The 13,544-nt window shown below is 41.4% G+C and overlaps 1 protein-coding gene across 1 annotated transcript in view; it reads right to left on the reverse strand.

Moving 5' to 3' along the window:
• Window positions 1–11,756: 11,756 nt before the first annotated feature.
• LOC104619889 (transmembrane protein 132D-like) overlaps window positions 11,757–13,544 on the reverse strand; it is a gene marked incomplete at both ends in the record, with an annotated part of 101,702 nt that continues 99,914 nt past the window's right edge. The window contains one exon of the mRNA XM_010285929.1: window positions 11,757–11,940. Within this exon, the coding sequence (XP_010284231.1) occupies window positions 11,757–11,940 (184 nt within the window). The remainder of the gene's footprint in view (window positions 11,941–13,544) is intronic.

A 13,544-nucleotide genomic window follows, 5' to 3' on the forward strand; every position in this document is an offset into this window, starting at 1 on the left:
TGTCATTTCAGGAGCCACGCTACTTGAAGTGGCTTCTGCCTCCACTTTTTTAAACACATCTGTGATTGTGTCACTCTTGCCTTGGTACGAGCAGGCGATAAAGCAAATTGGGGAATCGAGCTGGGTTCAGAATGACCCAACAAAAAAAAAAGAATGGTTCTTTTTAGCTACGCTCAGGCCCTCAGCCCAGCCCCGCAGCAGCAACACAGGCATTTGTACTAACCCAGTTGAGAGTGGGGTGGGGGAGAAGAGGAGTAAATGTTGCTCGATTTAGCAATGCTGCTGAAGAACATCACCCTCAACTGACTAGGAAGTTGCCCTCATTTTGCTGTCTGCCTCCCGTGAACCCAGCAGCTTTCAGGCCCAGTGGAGAATCAGTCCCTTGGAAGGTGAGTCAAAGTCACGCACAAAGCTGGTGATCATTTCTTCTGAACCCGGGGCCATGGTTTAATCCATTGTCCCCCACCTTCTTTCTGGCATCCTGCATCTGAGGACATCTCGCATTCAAAAAGGAATTCTTAATGCCACTGGCTGGCAATTAAAAGAAGGATAGAAAAGTCAGAGAATAACTCTCTTAATTGACTACTCTTCTTACTACTTGTAATCTAGAGGAAATCTAATTAATTCTACATGAAGAACGACTATTCTGTAGCAGTGTGTAATTCCTGATCTCTGGGGCTTCAGCTTACCAGTTGTCAAATTATCCAATTACACACTTGTTAAAATCCATTTTGGGGAGATTTTCGTGGCTCATAAATAAATAATTTCAAAAGATTTAATCCTCAAAAGAAAAAAGAAGAAAAAAGGGAAGCCCCCGACCCTGAAACGGTACCTCAAAATCACAAAACACATCTAAAAATAATGTCAAGAAGCTGGAAAGATTGATCCCCGCCTGCTTCGTTCAAGCAGCACCACAGTGATGATGGATGTATTTCAGTAGGGAAAAATTTGCTGCTTCTTTTTCAGCTATGTTTTATTCAAATCCCCAATCTGAAGGGAACCAATTAAGGCAGCATCCCTTTCATTATGCCAGAAGGGACAAGTCTTTTCATAACTACATCAGTTAAGGGGTGGGAAGCCAACGGAGGCTGTAGCTCAAACCAAGGGCATCGACGCACTACAGCGAGGCCAGTGCAGGGCCACCAAGCCGCCGAGCGCTGGAGCACATGATGTACAGAGAGGCGGAGCGAGCCGGGCCTGCTCAGCCTTAAGGAGAGAAGGCAAATGGCGGACCCGAGCGCTTTCTACAGCTCCCGCACCAGGGGATGCAGAGGAGATGAAGCCAGCCTCTTCGCAGGTGTTTGTGGCAATAGGGCGAGAGGCACAGAACGCACGTTAGAACATGTGTAGTGCCATGCAGATACATGGAAAAACAGATTACCACAAGGGTGGTCAAATACTGAAACAGTTTGCCCAGAGAGACTGTGGGATCTTCATCTTTGGAGGTGTTCAAGACTCAGGTGGACACAGCCCAGAGCAACCTGCTGCCTGAGCAGGGCACTGGACTAGCTAATGCCCGCGGCTCTCTTCAACCTCAGCTACTCTGTGGTTCTAACTGCTCTTTAGAAAGAGTCTCTGATTAAAAAAGGGGAGACGCAGACACACAACACTTCAATGAATAAGTATTTGAAGGAATGTTCTTAAATCAGTGTAAACTCTGGATCCTGATTTGCCAAATTTGCCAAATCTGAGCATAGAAAAAAACTTTCTGTGATTGTTTGTATTTCAGCGAAAACAGTTTACCGGTCATAATTAAAGATTGTTTTGCAATATTCACTGTTATGCTGTATTTATATTAATATGTATAATATTTTATGCATTATTGCTGTATGTCAGCGTTGTGTTACAAAACCCTGCGAGTGAAACTTGACATGAAATGAGAGGAACATAAGGCAGTGATCTGTTTTCTATAAACCCCATCAAAAGTAAGCAAACACCATCCCTGGGTTTTTTTTAACAAAAAAGCTTTTGATTTTTTAAAATATTTTTTGAGTCTGATTAGCATAAAGATATAAAGGTATTGGACAAATAATCCAAATTAGGTGGTGCAATATTTTCAGTGATTACTGGTAATTCTGGGCACTCTGTGAAACATCTGAAGACATCCTGACTTTAAAATAATTCAAAGCACTCACCTACTGAAAATGATGTCCCTTTCAGCTGGCTGAAACCGGGCTGCACAAAAATTATCAAATTATCAAATATTTACGAGACCTTCACTCTGAAAACTCAATTCACCACCAAATCATGTCTGTTTTAAACTTGTAACATTTTTAACAGCAGTGGCTTTACAGCAGTGTGTCAGGACTTCTAAATCTTGCGTCCATTGAAACAGGGACAAGTTCTGGGTGAAACTCGCTCTAGATTCAGATCTGCCATGTTTTCCTGGTCCTTCTACGTATCACAGTATCTATGCAGCTTCAGAGCAACAGAGAAAGACTGTCGAGGGCTGAAGGACTGGGCTTGTTTCAGCCCAGTTCAACTGCACACGTCTAATCAAGAAAAACATATGTAACTCTCGCCTAAGGAAGAACAGCAGCTGTTATGCAAAGCCATTTTTCTTAGGCTTTAATTCGTAAGAAAAACATCCTCGTGTTTGTTCCTGCTACTCTAGGGAACCCAATTTTCGACGTCTCACGTCAAATTGTGTGGCTGTCAGCAGCTTTGCCAGCAGCCAGTCCAAGCCCTCATCACTCGTTCCCCCACTCAGACAAAAACGGGGTGGCTGTTGCTTTCTGCCATTACAGGTGATTACGGTATTAGTCAGCTCGCAACTGCAGCTCCAGATACAAACCCAAGATTTTTAACCTCTTGTCTTAACCAACATCATCAAGACCTTTCTCCATGAGTCTGTAGTGACCTTTGACAGAAAATGAGTTGGATTAAACTGGAATACCTGCCCGACGGTTTTTGCTGCTTGGGAATTCAAGTAGCAAAATGGCTGCATTGATGTTGCAATGACAGGTACTGTTTCATTGCATGCTCGACAGGTCAACGAAATGTCTAGGTGCAAAGGGAACTTGTTATTTCAAATGTTAAGTACTCCAGGGTCATCATTAATTCTGGAAGGAAAAATCCAAAGAATACAGCATTTTTTGGATTCTGGAGATCAGGCACCTTTGATTGCCAAATGCTTGTATTATATTCTCATTTCATTCTCTGTATACAAAGCAAAATGCTGTGTGCTAGTGACTCACGCATCTATCAGTTTGTTACCAACGTGTTTGTAGACAATAGAAGCCTGCCAGAGCGAGGCCGATGTTTAGCATAACAGTAATAATAATAGTAAGTTGAAGATGAAACCAAGCCATTTGCAATAGGCAATTCTAATTGGAAGATGAACCCTCTACACTAGCCCCCTTGCAATTGAGAATGTTCACGTCTCGAACGCAGTCATGCAGGAGTACCTGAACTGTCACACCCGGCTGCACTTCTCAGCTGCCTGGTCCGCCGTTGGGGCACAGAGAGGTGCCGATATCACATGCTCTGAAAAAGCATAAATAACTGACAACTACTTATGGGAAAAACGTCTTGTAGCTTCAGATACCTGTGATTCAACCAGTTTCTGAAGCAGAACAGATTATTATGTGTTTACTGGATGAAACGCTTTCTTCTATTAACTGTACAGGCTCATTACAGTTATTAGGATGTGAAACGGAACCGGGTCCAACTCACGTGTTGCAGAAAGACAGATAAACAAGCTGCTGAATGCAAAGTCCTTCCTGTCGAAGTTGCCTGAACCACAGAGAATCCATCCAAAGAGCGAGCTTTTGGAGCCAGGTAAAGCTGTGAGCTCGACAGTTAGTAAGACAACCTCTTCCTCCGAACTGATGCAACAATATTGCAGAATTAGCCTAGGGACAGATTTTTTTTTTTTAAATTGCTGTCAGTAATGACCCTGGAACAAGATGAAACGGACTGCTACTGAAATTTGCTAACGGTATCAGTTGGGGAGCCACTGTCAATGCAGAAGTTTGAACTATTAAATAAGAACCACCAGATAAAAACAAGGATTCAGGAAAAAGAAATGGAATGAAATGCAGTAATACACAGTGCAAACTTCAGTCACGGGGACTGACAGCAAGAACTTCAGCCATCCCCTAAGAGGTCTTCAGCTTGAAACAACAGAGGAAAAGAAAGATGTGGATATACCGTTCAGTCAAAGGGTCAGTGTATATCATTGTACACACACTCCCAGCCCCCCCTGCCAACCAGCTAAACAAAACCCAACAACAACCAGAACCCAACCCATGCATGTACCATTTGAGAGGGAGAAAAAACATTTCCAGGGGATAAACGCTTAGATGGCAATGGCAAGGGACACCACCTGGCATCCTGTAGTCAGCTTGGATATCTGTTTTGAAGAAAGATTAATTGAAATCTGAACTGGTAGGTGCCAAGAGATGTTACTGGGAGAATGGAAAGTCTGTTTTATGAGATGAAATTGTAAGACTTTGACCTACTTAATTTTAGGAAGCAGTAGGATATACATATGAAAAGAAAATGGTTGCTTGCAGCATCACAATGATCCAAAGGTTTCTCCCTTTCCTATGAGTAGATTTCATGTGAGTCTGTGATTCACTAATATAATTTTTATTTAAAAGGCTCCTCTTCAGAAATGGGTGACATTTTCATTAAATATTTGAAAACGTGCTGAATATTGTAATTGCAGTTTAAAAGCTACGAATTAGGAAGGTAAAAGCTTTTAACTACTTCCTCTTTTCCATAAAGCTGACTGTCAGTGGAAGTGTTTAGAAACATTAATTCTGAAAGTTGAGCAGGGCAGCTGATTCTGGCTGATGTGATCTGCACTCCCCAACTGCCAGGCAGAACCCAGGCCAGTCACAGCCGAAAGCAGACCCTCCCTGTAATCGTTTAGTCATCTATTCATCTATGTCATACACACGTTTCAGCTCTCCAACAGAAAAGCATTAATTTAATCCAAAAGCATCCTAACTGTCAGCCTAAGACGGTAGATAGTAGAGAGAAGGATCTAACAGCCTCCGATATCCTATTCCACTACCCCAGCACGGACGCCCGTTGTGCTCCTGAGCAGCTCCTGACAGCAAACAGCAGCACTCTGCCAACATGAGGAGCGGCAAAACACCGGCCCAGAAGAGGCAGAGGCAGGGACAGCCACGCTGTCTTTGGAGCTACATGGGCACCATAAGCTCCAACAATGATGGCACTTGCGCAACTAGGTCTGCGCTCCAGTGACCGTGATCCACCCATCCCATCTTCTGTAATGGGGAAGAGCCAAGCTGAAACCTTGGCCTAGGAGAAGGCAGTCCGGCTGACTTCAGCGGGAACTTCAGCGTACTGCCCATCCCTATCCCTCTTATGTGAGGAGGGACCAATATTTTATGTTTTTACCATTGGTCTCCTCTGTTTGGCTTCTTAGTTCTTCAGGGTGAGGCTATAATGAGATGTGTATTTGTGCAGCACCGAGCACACTGGTAGGTAAGTATGAGCTACATATCCAGGATCTAGCAGAACATAAAAAGCACTAGCTAAAAATTAAATGTTTCAGATACATATATTTATGAGGGCATTAATATCCAAAACATTTTTAGAATCCAGCAGTGACTGGCACTGCAATGACAGCTGATTCCTGTAATTATTGGAAATAATTTTAATATGGAAATGCTTCCTATATAATAGCCTCTTTTCTGCACCAGTTGATTTTATTTATTTATTTGGTCTATTTATCCAGCTTACACTGACGGTATGTAGAACAGTTTATTTCCTGTCAACATTTTAGTTAAATTTTTATAAAGAACATCAGGAGCAAGTGGAAACCATGAATTATCTAAAAAGTATAATGTTAAATTGGTGTTCAGGTTTTGCATACAATTTATTTAATATGAGTGCCATAAATATATCTTCTCACAAGCCAAAATGGCTCTAATAGCTCTGAGGACAAGAGCACGTCCATCTGCAACGGGAGACTGGGTTTGCAGTCAATGTTGCTCTGATAACTGTGCTAGGATGCACCAAAACAGACCTTTTAACCAAATATCTTAAATACAACATCTGTTACATGCTATGCATTTTAAGAGATTTTTGTTCAACAAATGAATACATTTACTTTTAACAGCTAGTTTATTACCCTGACCTTCTAAAATAAATATTCCACTTGTGTTTCACACAATAGCAGCTGTGGCGAGACGGGCATTGTGAAAATGGTTGTGCTGGTTTAAAAGGTTATTTTGCTCCAACGCTACCAGTGACCCTTTGCTGGATGTTACTAAGCTCTTAAGTCACCTGAGATGAAGGATAACGTGATCCTCCTTCCTAACAGCTCGCCCAAGTTTGTTTAAATCACCTTCATTCGCAGATTAAAAATAGGTCAGTTCGATCAGCACCAAAGCAGCTTTCCTCTGCAAGAGCAGAGCCGAGCGCTCGTGCTTCCGAGCTCAGGGACAGCTCGCCAAGCTGGGACTCCTTGGTGGGTCAGACGAGTAGGAATAACTCTTTGCCTTCACTACAACCTGTTTGTTGCAAAGTAAGGAGCTGGACTTTGGTCACTGACTCTGTTTAAGCCTGTCATAAATCAGGAGTCTCGTCTCAGAGGGTTTTTTCTGCATTTGATTTAAATCTCTCCCTGCCTCACACCTCACTCGACTCTCTTGTAGGCTGATGTTGCACTGCTTGAGGATAATAAATAGCGGGGCAAAACAAGAGAGATAATGGAAGCTCAGTTGCTGATACAAGTCTGTAATTCACTGTTCACCATCCACCTTTGCCTGCTAAAATACGGCTGGGAGGGACAGAAGGTTGTCTTTGGAGTTCTTGCCTCTGCCATGCAGACTGTAACCTCACCACTGTACCATTAATCCGGTTTCAAACCCCATTTTTTCTTCCTGTCCATTTCAGGTGTCTGATAATAAGGTGATTTTTTAGGTTGATGCTGACTAGATTATAAACATATCTAAGGGCTGTCCCAATGTATTCAGTAAGAAGGAAAGACAGGGACTCCATGGGCATACAGGCATAAAGCTCACCAAGCCCCAGAGCGGAGCCGAGGTTGATAAAGACTGACGGCAGCCTGTCCTGCCAGTCCCTGATGAGGCGAATCCTGCTGGTTCAGCCCTCGTGCCAGGCAAGCTGTCCTGCCAGCCAGCAAGCCTGAGATTCTCTGGGCAGCAAGAAATCTGAATTATGAAAATATTAATATCATGATTGGTATGAGGTAATCCAGGGCCGCTCAGCCTCTACCAACCATGACTCGAGGATTTTTGCTCTGGAAGGCAAAACTTCTCTGCCGTTTCCTAGTCGCACAGATCGTGCAAGGCAGTCTGTTATAGCTGGCATTAAGAATAGTTCATCTGTAAGGGCTGGGGAGTCTCTCAGGAAAGCAATCCAGATTCACACACCTTTTATACACAAGGGTGCTCCAACCTCCTGGCTTCTTCATCAGCTTCATACGCCCTACCACCACCTGAAACGTCTGGTCCATATCCGTATCTTCAAACCTAATAATGCCTTGAGTATCAGGGCATTTGTGAGAGCCAGGCTGACTCTAATACTAACTTGCTGATTTAGAAACTTAAAACACGTATGCAGACAACAATTTTTCAAAAATTGAAGGTCAGGCACCTGCAACCTTTTCAAGAAACTTCTGGAGGGACACAGCATCCTGCACATGCTTTTTTTCTGTATTCAAGGAGAAAGTAAAGTTAACATAGTATATTTTCCAGTCAAAAGACTACTCTAGTAATGGATTTATCAACTCTTGCCACCAACATCTCCCGCTATGAGTTTTAGGAAATGGGTATTTTGCCCAGATTTCTTATCAGATTATTAAATAAAGGGAGGGCACAGATAGAATATGCTTATAGAGCATATACACAGGTAAGACAGGTGATTTGCAGATTCAGAGCAGGTTCAGTTAAGAACCAGCTCAGGTATTTCATTATTTGCCAGTTTTATTATTATTATTTACAGAACAGATTTCACCTTATCCATTTACCAGCATGTCATATCTGCCCTCTGCCTTTCTCAGCAGGGATTATCTTGTATGTACACAGATGGCTACAGAGCTCGCCTGTCTCTCATCCTCACCTAATCATTAAGGTTCAACAAAAGGTGAACACCACAATTATGAAAGAGCTGACAGAATGTTTAAAAAGCAACAATAATCAATAGCAGCAAATGTACAATTTGAGTGATCAAACCCCTGCCATTCATCACCTAACAAAATGAGTGTGAAACAAAATAGGGAAGAAACACCAGAAAGAAGTCAAATAGGAATTGGAAGCTGATTCTTTACGATGCCAATAAAAAATAATGTCATGTTCTAGAAGATTCAGGCATATTATTCTCACTGGCTGTCACACTACATTGCAGGTCCTCAACTCAAAAACCCTCAGCAGTTTAGCACGTTCAAGGCAGTTAATGAACAAATGGACCGTATGTCTTTTTAATACCGTATTTCAAAGGTCTTAAGAGGTGCTGGACTTTCTGTCTCCAAGGATACCCTATTACAGGTGAATGTTAAAAAATTACATTTAAAGAGAATTAAGCTGCAAGTTAGTTGACAACAAAGAACAACATAGAAGGTTTTTGCTTGTTCACTATTTACTTGTGGGGTGTTTTTTTTTTCCAGTGTGCCATAATTTTCAATAATTACCATGGAGTAATCCTCTGGCATTCCTTGTCCAGAATTCTCCATCTAGAATAAAGCACTCTGTTCCTATAATTCCTGTACCAATCAACATGTTCTTAAGACCCGTCTTCTCCAGCTCCCTGGACACACACTACCTGGAGACACAGACCTTGCGGTGAGAAAGCTGGCAGGGAAATGGGGAAAGTTTTGAATAGTGCCCATGGAAAAAATGCACAAATTACAGTGGAAACTGTGCGGGTGAAGAACATTATGCCATACAAGTATCTACCTCTTCCATGGGGTTTAATGGATGTTTTCGTTTCTGTCAACAAGGCAAGACACGGCTATGTGGCTATAAGAGCCACTGCAAAGCAATCATGATAAAAGGCCAATAATTTTTTATAACCTTTGCCTGTATTCCATCAGGCTTAAGGGAAAGAATCATGCAGTGCTAATATCCAAACAGGTGCTCACAGGTTCTTACCGTGTTCTCACATTAAATGTCTTCTCCCATGCTATTCCCATTCTGCTAACAAGAGCCGGCTGGGGTCCCATGCACAGCTTACCAAGATGGGTTCTGTTACACTTTAAAATTAGAAAAGGGCTTATTAAAGTATCATAAATATCAGCCTTTATGGTACCCACACAGCCATAAAATACACCCTACAACTTTTCTCATCAATATCCTTGAGTGCTCTACTGTGACTTGTGTTGCCATTATTGGTGTAGGGCCCTGCAGGGGTCTCAAAAGATGGAAGGCTAATATGCCATAGGAAAAAAAAACTGCACTGGAGAAGGGTAAGGTGCGTGCAGCCAGTGTCCTAATAACTTCAGCAGAAGGTCTGCATTTCCAGTGTGTCCTGATGCTGATACATACACTTAAGTCTTTCCATTGCAACATTTTGTAACTCAAAAAAACGAGACCAGGAAACTCGGAATTGGCCAATCTTCTGCTTTGCACTTTACAAATCCATAACAGCCGGCAGAAAAGACTACAGAAAACAAAGATGGTGCAGAGGTGGTATGTACTAGACTATTAAAAAAACAAAGCTCTTCCTAACGTTAAAGCGGTAAAATCATTCTTTTGAAAAACTAACCAGTAATTGAAATATTCAACAGCATTTCTGTTTGGTGCTTCTGAACATGAAATTACATGTTCTGCTAAGAAGCCCAGCAAAACTAACCCAAATTAATTTCAGTCTCCAGAAACAGAGAAATGTAACATAACATGCTGTTTTCACTGTGGTTCTTCCTAAATGGAAGAGTAGAATTTATTTATTGTTTTATTTTAAATTTGTAAACTACAAACTGGCTTTGCTAAGATCACAGGGAAATCTGAAGTACCAAACTCATCTAAGTTACACGTCTTGAAAGGTGTGCACCTGAATCATCATTTCCTAAGCACAAAGTGAAATACTACAAAGATTTGGAGATTTGTGATACCCCAGAGATTCTTCCCTGACACTCCAGTTAATGCAAAGAAGGTTAAAATTATTCCCAGCCTGTCAGTAATTAGGGGACTCCTGCCATTTATCTTTGCTTTCTCTCTTACCCATTATCCCAACACCTGTTGCCTTGTAAAATGCCACCTACTGATAACTTGTGACCTTTGAGCATAGAATTTTGTGCTTCTGGAAAAAGGGCTTTTTTTCATCTTTTAATGGAAATGAAGAGAGTGAGTTGCTTTGTAGCAACTGCCCGGAGAATCTATCTTTGTTTTTATAAACTATTTTTGGCCACTATATCACTTGATACTAAAGCAAACATGGATCGTGGGCATGTATGAGAAGAACTAGTGTTTTCTGCAACCACTGGAACAAGGAAAGAAATATTTTATCCTCTCATTAAGGGGTGGATCGAATAAAAAACCCTATACCTCAGGTTATGTAGATAAGATCACCTCCACAGCCCTAACCCTCAATACTCCAGAACTTGTGTGACTGCACATCAGGGTCCCACCTGTAGACTTGAAAGCCTCTTCTCTTATCAACAAACCAGAAAAGATCACCCCCTGTTCAACAGCAGGAACTAGTCCATGAAAACAGTCATGCAAAACGAAAGGATTAGTTCCACAACTCTGATGTGTTAGATGGCCACAATACTAGTTGGAGAGAGCTGTTTCAACTGTGATATACACCTTGGTAATGAAAGCATGTGCCACGACAAAAGAAAAGAAATATTTCTGGTGAAATAAAGAATCATGACATGTGAGTAGTTCTGAAGTCGGTAAGTAACAATAATAGCCAGTTCTTTGAGTATGGAAGTGCAGAGAACACCTTCAGCCTTCAATAAGGGCATAATTAACTGGCTATCACTAGGCAAACATCCAGGTTACATTTTTTTAAATGCTCTGAGATTGATTTTAGGTTTTCTTCCAGTGCTAAATAATAACGTGTCAATATTTTCTAATAGATTGTCTAAGAACAAAAATGGGGCACAGCCAGACCTTACACAAGTATACTTCATCCATAACAATGAAGAAATGTGAAGGGGAGACAAGAGGAAATGCAAAAAATTTCTGTTTGCACTTGGAATTTCTGTATCTAACAGGTTTTTTAGGGAAGACAAAGGCTGAAGAATCAGGTATTTTTCAAGCCCTATAGTTTGCACTGTGACAGTGATGCAACCCATTTGAATGCATTTATGCAGAACAGACAGTTGCCTATGTGCTGTATTTTGTGTTCCCCAGATAATTATATATTACTCAGAAGTCATACCATGACTTTTACTTCTCTTCTCACTCTTAAATGAATATGGAGTCAGAATTCAAAAACTGAAAAAATTGTGATTCAGAAAGTCCTTAAGCACTAGACCAAATGTAAGAGTACTTGTGATTCAGGTAAGACATATACCACATTGAACGGCGTGTCCAGGTATACCACCTCAACAAGATGAGTTCTGAACACTGGAAATGCCATGAACTCAGCTTCTGCCTCCAAGAAGTCAGTGTATTGGTCAAAAAGAGCGTGACTGGGCCTTCCATGGAAGCTACTGTTTCCCCTCATGCAGTTTCACCGCTGAACGAAGCAAACTTCAGAATTTAGTATCTGCTTCTCAAGGTGCTGAAATTTGCTTTTCCCCCACCCCTTTCAGCAGATCACTTGCCTCTGTCAGACACTAGAGTTGTAAAGCAACTACAATTTCTTACCATAGCCAAAGGGAGGACTCCTACCAGGTCCTTCTGGCTCACGTAGATCTGGGAGATTCCTAGATCAGATGTTGTATCTCCAGGATATTCTACCTGCCATGTGATGAGCTGGGTCTCAGGTAGGTCAGTTAGGTCTTCAATTTCAAAATCTATCTGCATAATTTCAGAGGAAGGACCATCCGCACTGCAAGAAAAAAAGAAAAAGAAAGGTTCCATTCACATGATTGATAAGCCAGCAACATAATTGCTTTTCTATTAATAAAACATTGAATTAAGGCTCTTCCAAAGAGATGATTTGGTGAGATTATAGATTTAATAAATTAATTAATCATATGCACTTGTCTTAAGATTTCAGGGTATTTCCCATACATTCAAGTGGCTTAATAACACTCTGTGACATGAATCACTAAGCACCACTCCATTTTACAGGTGGAGAAACAAAAACAAATCAAGATGAAGCTAAGGCTAAAGCTACAGCCTAAAAATCCTGACTACAAGGCTCTGCCTTTAACAAGCACATTATATTTCCTCCCTGTTAAAGCCACACATGAGCAAATCTAGTTTTTGGGAATCACACCCTGAAATGAGAAATCACTACATTAAAAGTATTTTAAAAGGGAGGCAATGGAAGAGAGGTCAAAGCTCAGGATGGGGTCCGTGAACCAGGGCAGTAGGGAGCAGAGAATTGGAAAACTTGGGATTACTTTTTGGCTATACTGCTACCTTGCTGTGAATGTCTGTCTGAAGCTCCTTTTGTCCTTTGCTAAACTAGGAACTATAGCTAATTTAGTTTGTTGAGGGAGAAGAGAGTTACAAAACTGGATTATTTAATATTGGCCAATCCTGCCAGGATGCTTAAGTAAAAAAATGCTGGAAAAGAACAAAGAGTTACTAGATGTGATTCTCCAGGATACTCTGGCAACACTGGGGTTACCGACACCTTATCAACACCACTTTGTCTTTACATGCTGTCCCTCCTAAGGTTACATGGTTTGTGTAAGTTAATACCAAAAAGAAGAAATGTAGAGTGAAAACCGGAAAGGGGCTTGTTGGTGCAATTCCTGCAAAGCTTCTTATAAAATCAGCTACTGTATAGAGAGCAATGCAGTACAGTTTCTATTCTGTATCTTGGCAAGGTGAGATCTGTCCCGAAGCACTGAGGGATGAACAGATCCTCGGTGTTTGCATGGAGGGGAAAGGAAAGAGCATAATTTCTTTCAGGGGGATAATACCCGCGGAGAGAAAGAATGGCACAACACTGAAGTGTGACGAGCCACATATGTTGGAGAGGGCAGCTGGAAGAAGAGGAAACCTTTCAGCAACTGATTTAGAGAATCCCAGAACGTGCCTAAAACAGAGCAGGTTCTCCCAGCTGATGGCAAGAAGAGCTAAAACTAGGCATATTTTTTATGAAGACCAGTTATCCTAACAGCCTCAGTTTGGGATTCTTCCCAAAATACTCAGATATTTTTATCATGCTGGCTAAATCCAATGCTTTATCCAAAGCTACTGCTTGAAGAGTTTAATCTGATCATCTTTAAGGTTTGGATTTTAATGATGTATTGAGTCATTGCCATCCTGGATGGAATTTAAAAGGAGCCACCATTTCAAAAATGGAACACATTGTGTTCAGTTTCTCATTTCTCCATGTCAGGAAAAAAAAAAAGCACAATTTCTGAACTAGCACCGAATGCAGTCGTATTTCATGCTGACCTAGGTAGGATCAGAAAGCTGCTTCATGCAGCTGTGACTATTGAAACTCAGTTACCTTAATTGTATGAGCAGGAA

This window comes from Phaethon lepturus, unplaced genomic scaffold (genome assembly GCF_000687285.1).
Source record: "Phaethon lepturus isolate BGI_N335 unplaced genomic scaffold, ASM68728v1 scaffold17044, whole genome shotgun sequence".
In the NCBI taxonomy this organism is placed as follows: Eukaryota; Metazoa; Chordata; class Aves; order Phaethontiformes; family Phaethontidae; genus Phaethon; species Phaethon lepturus.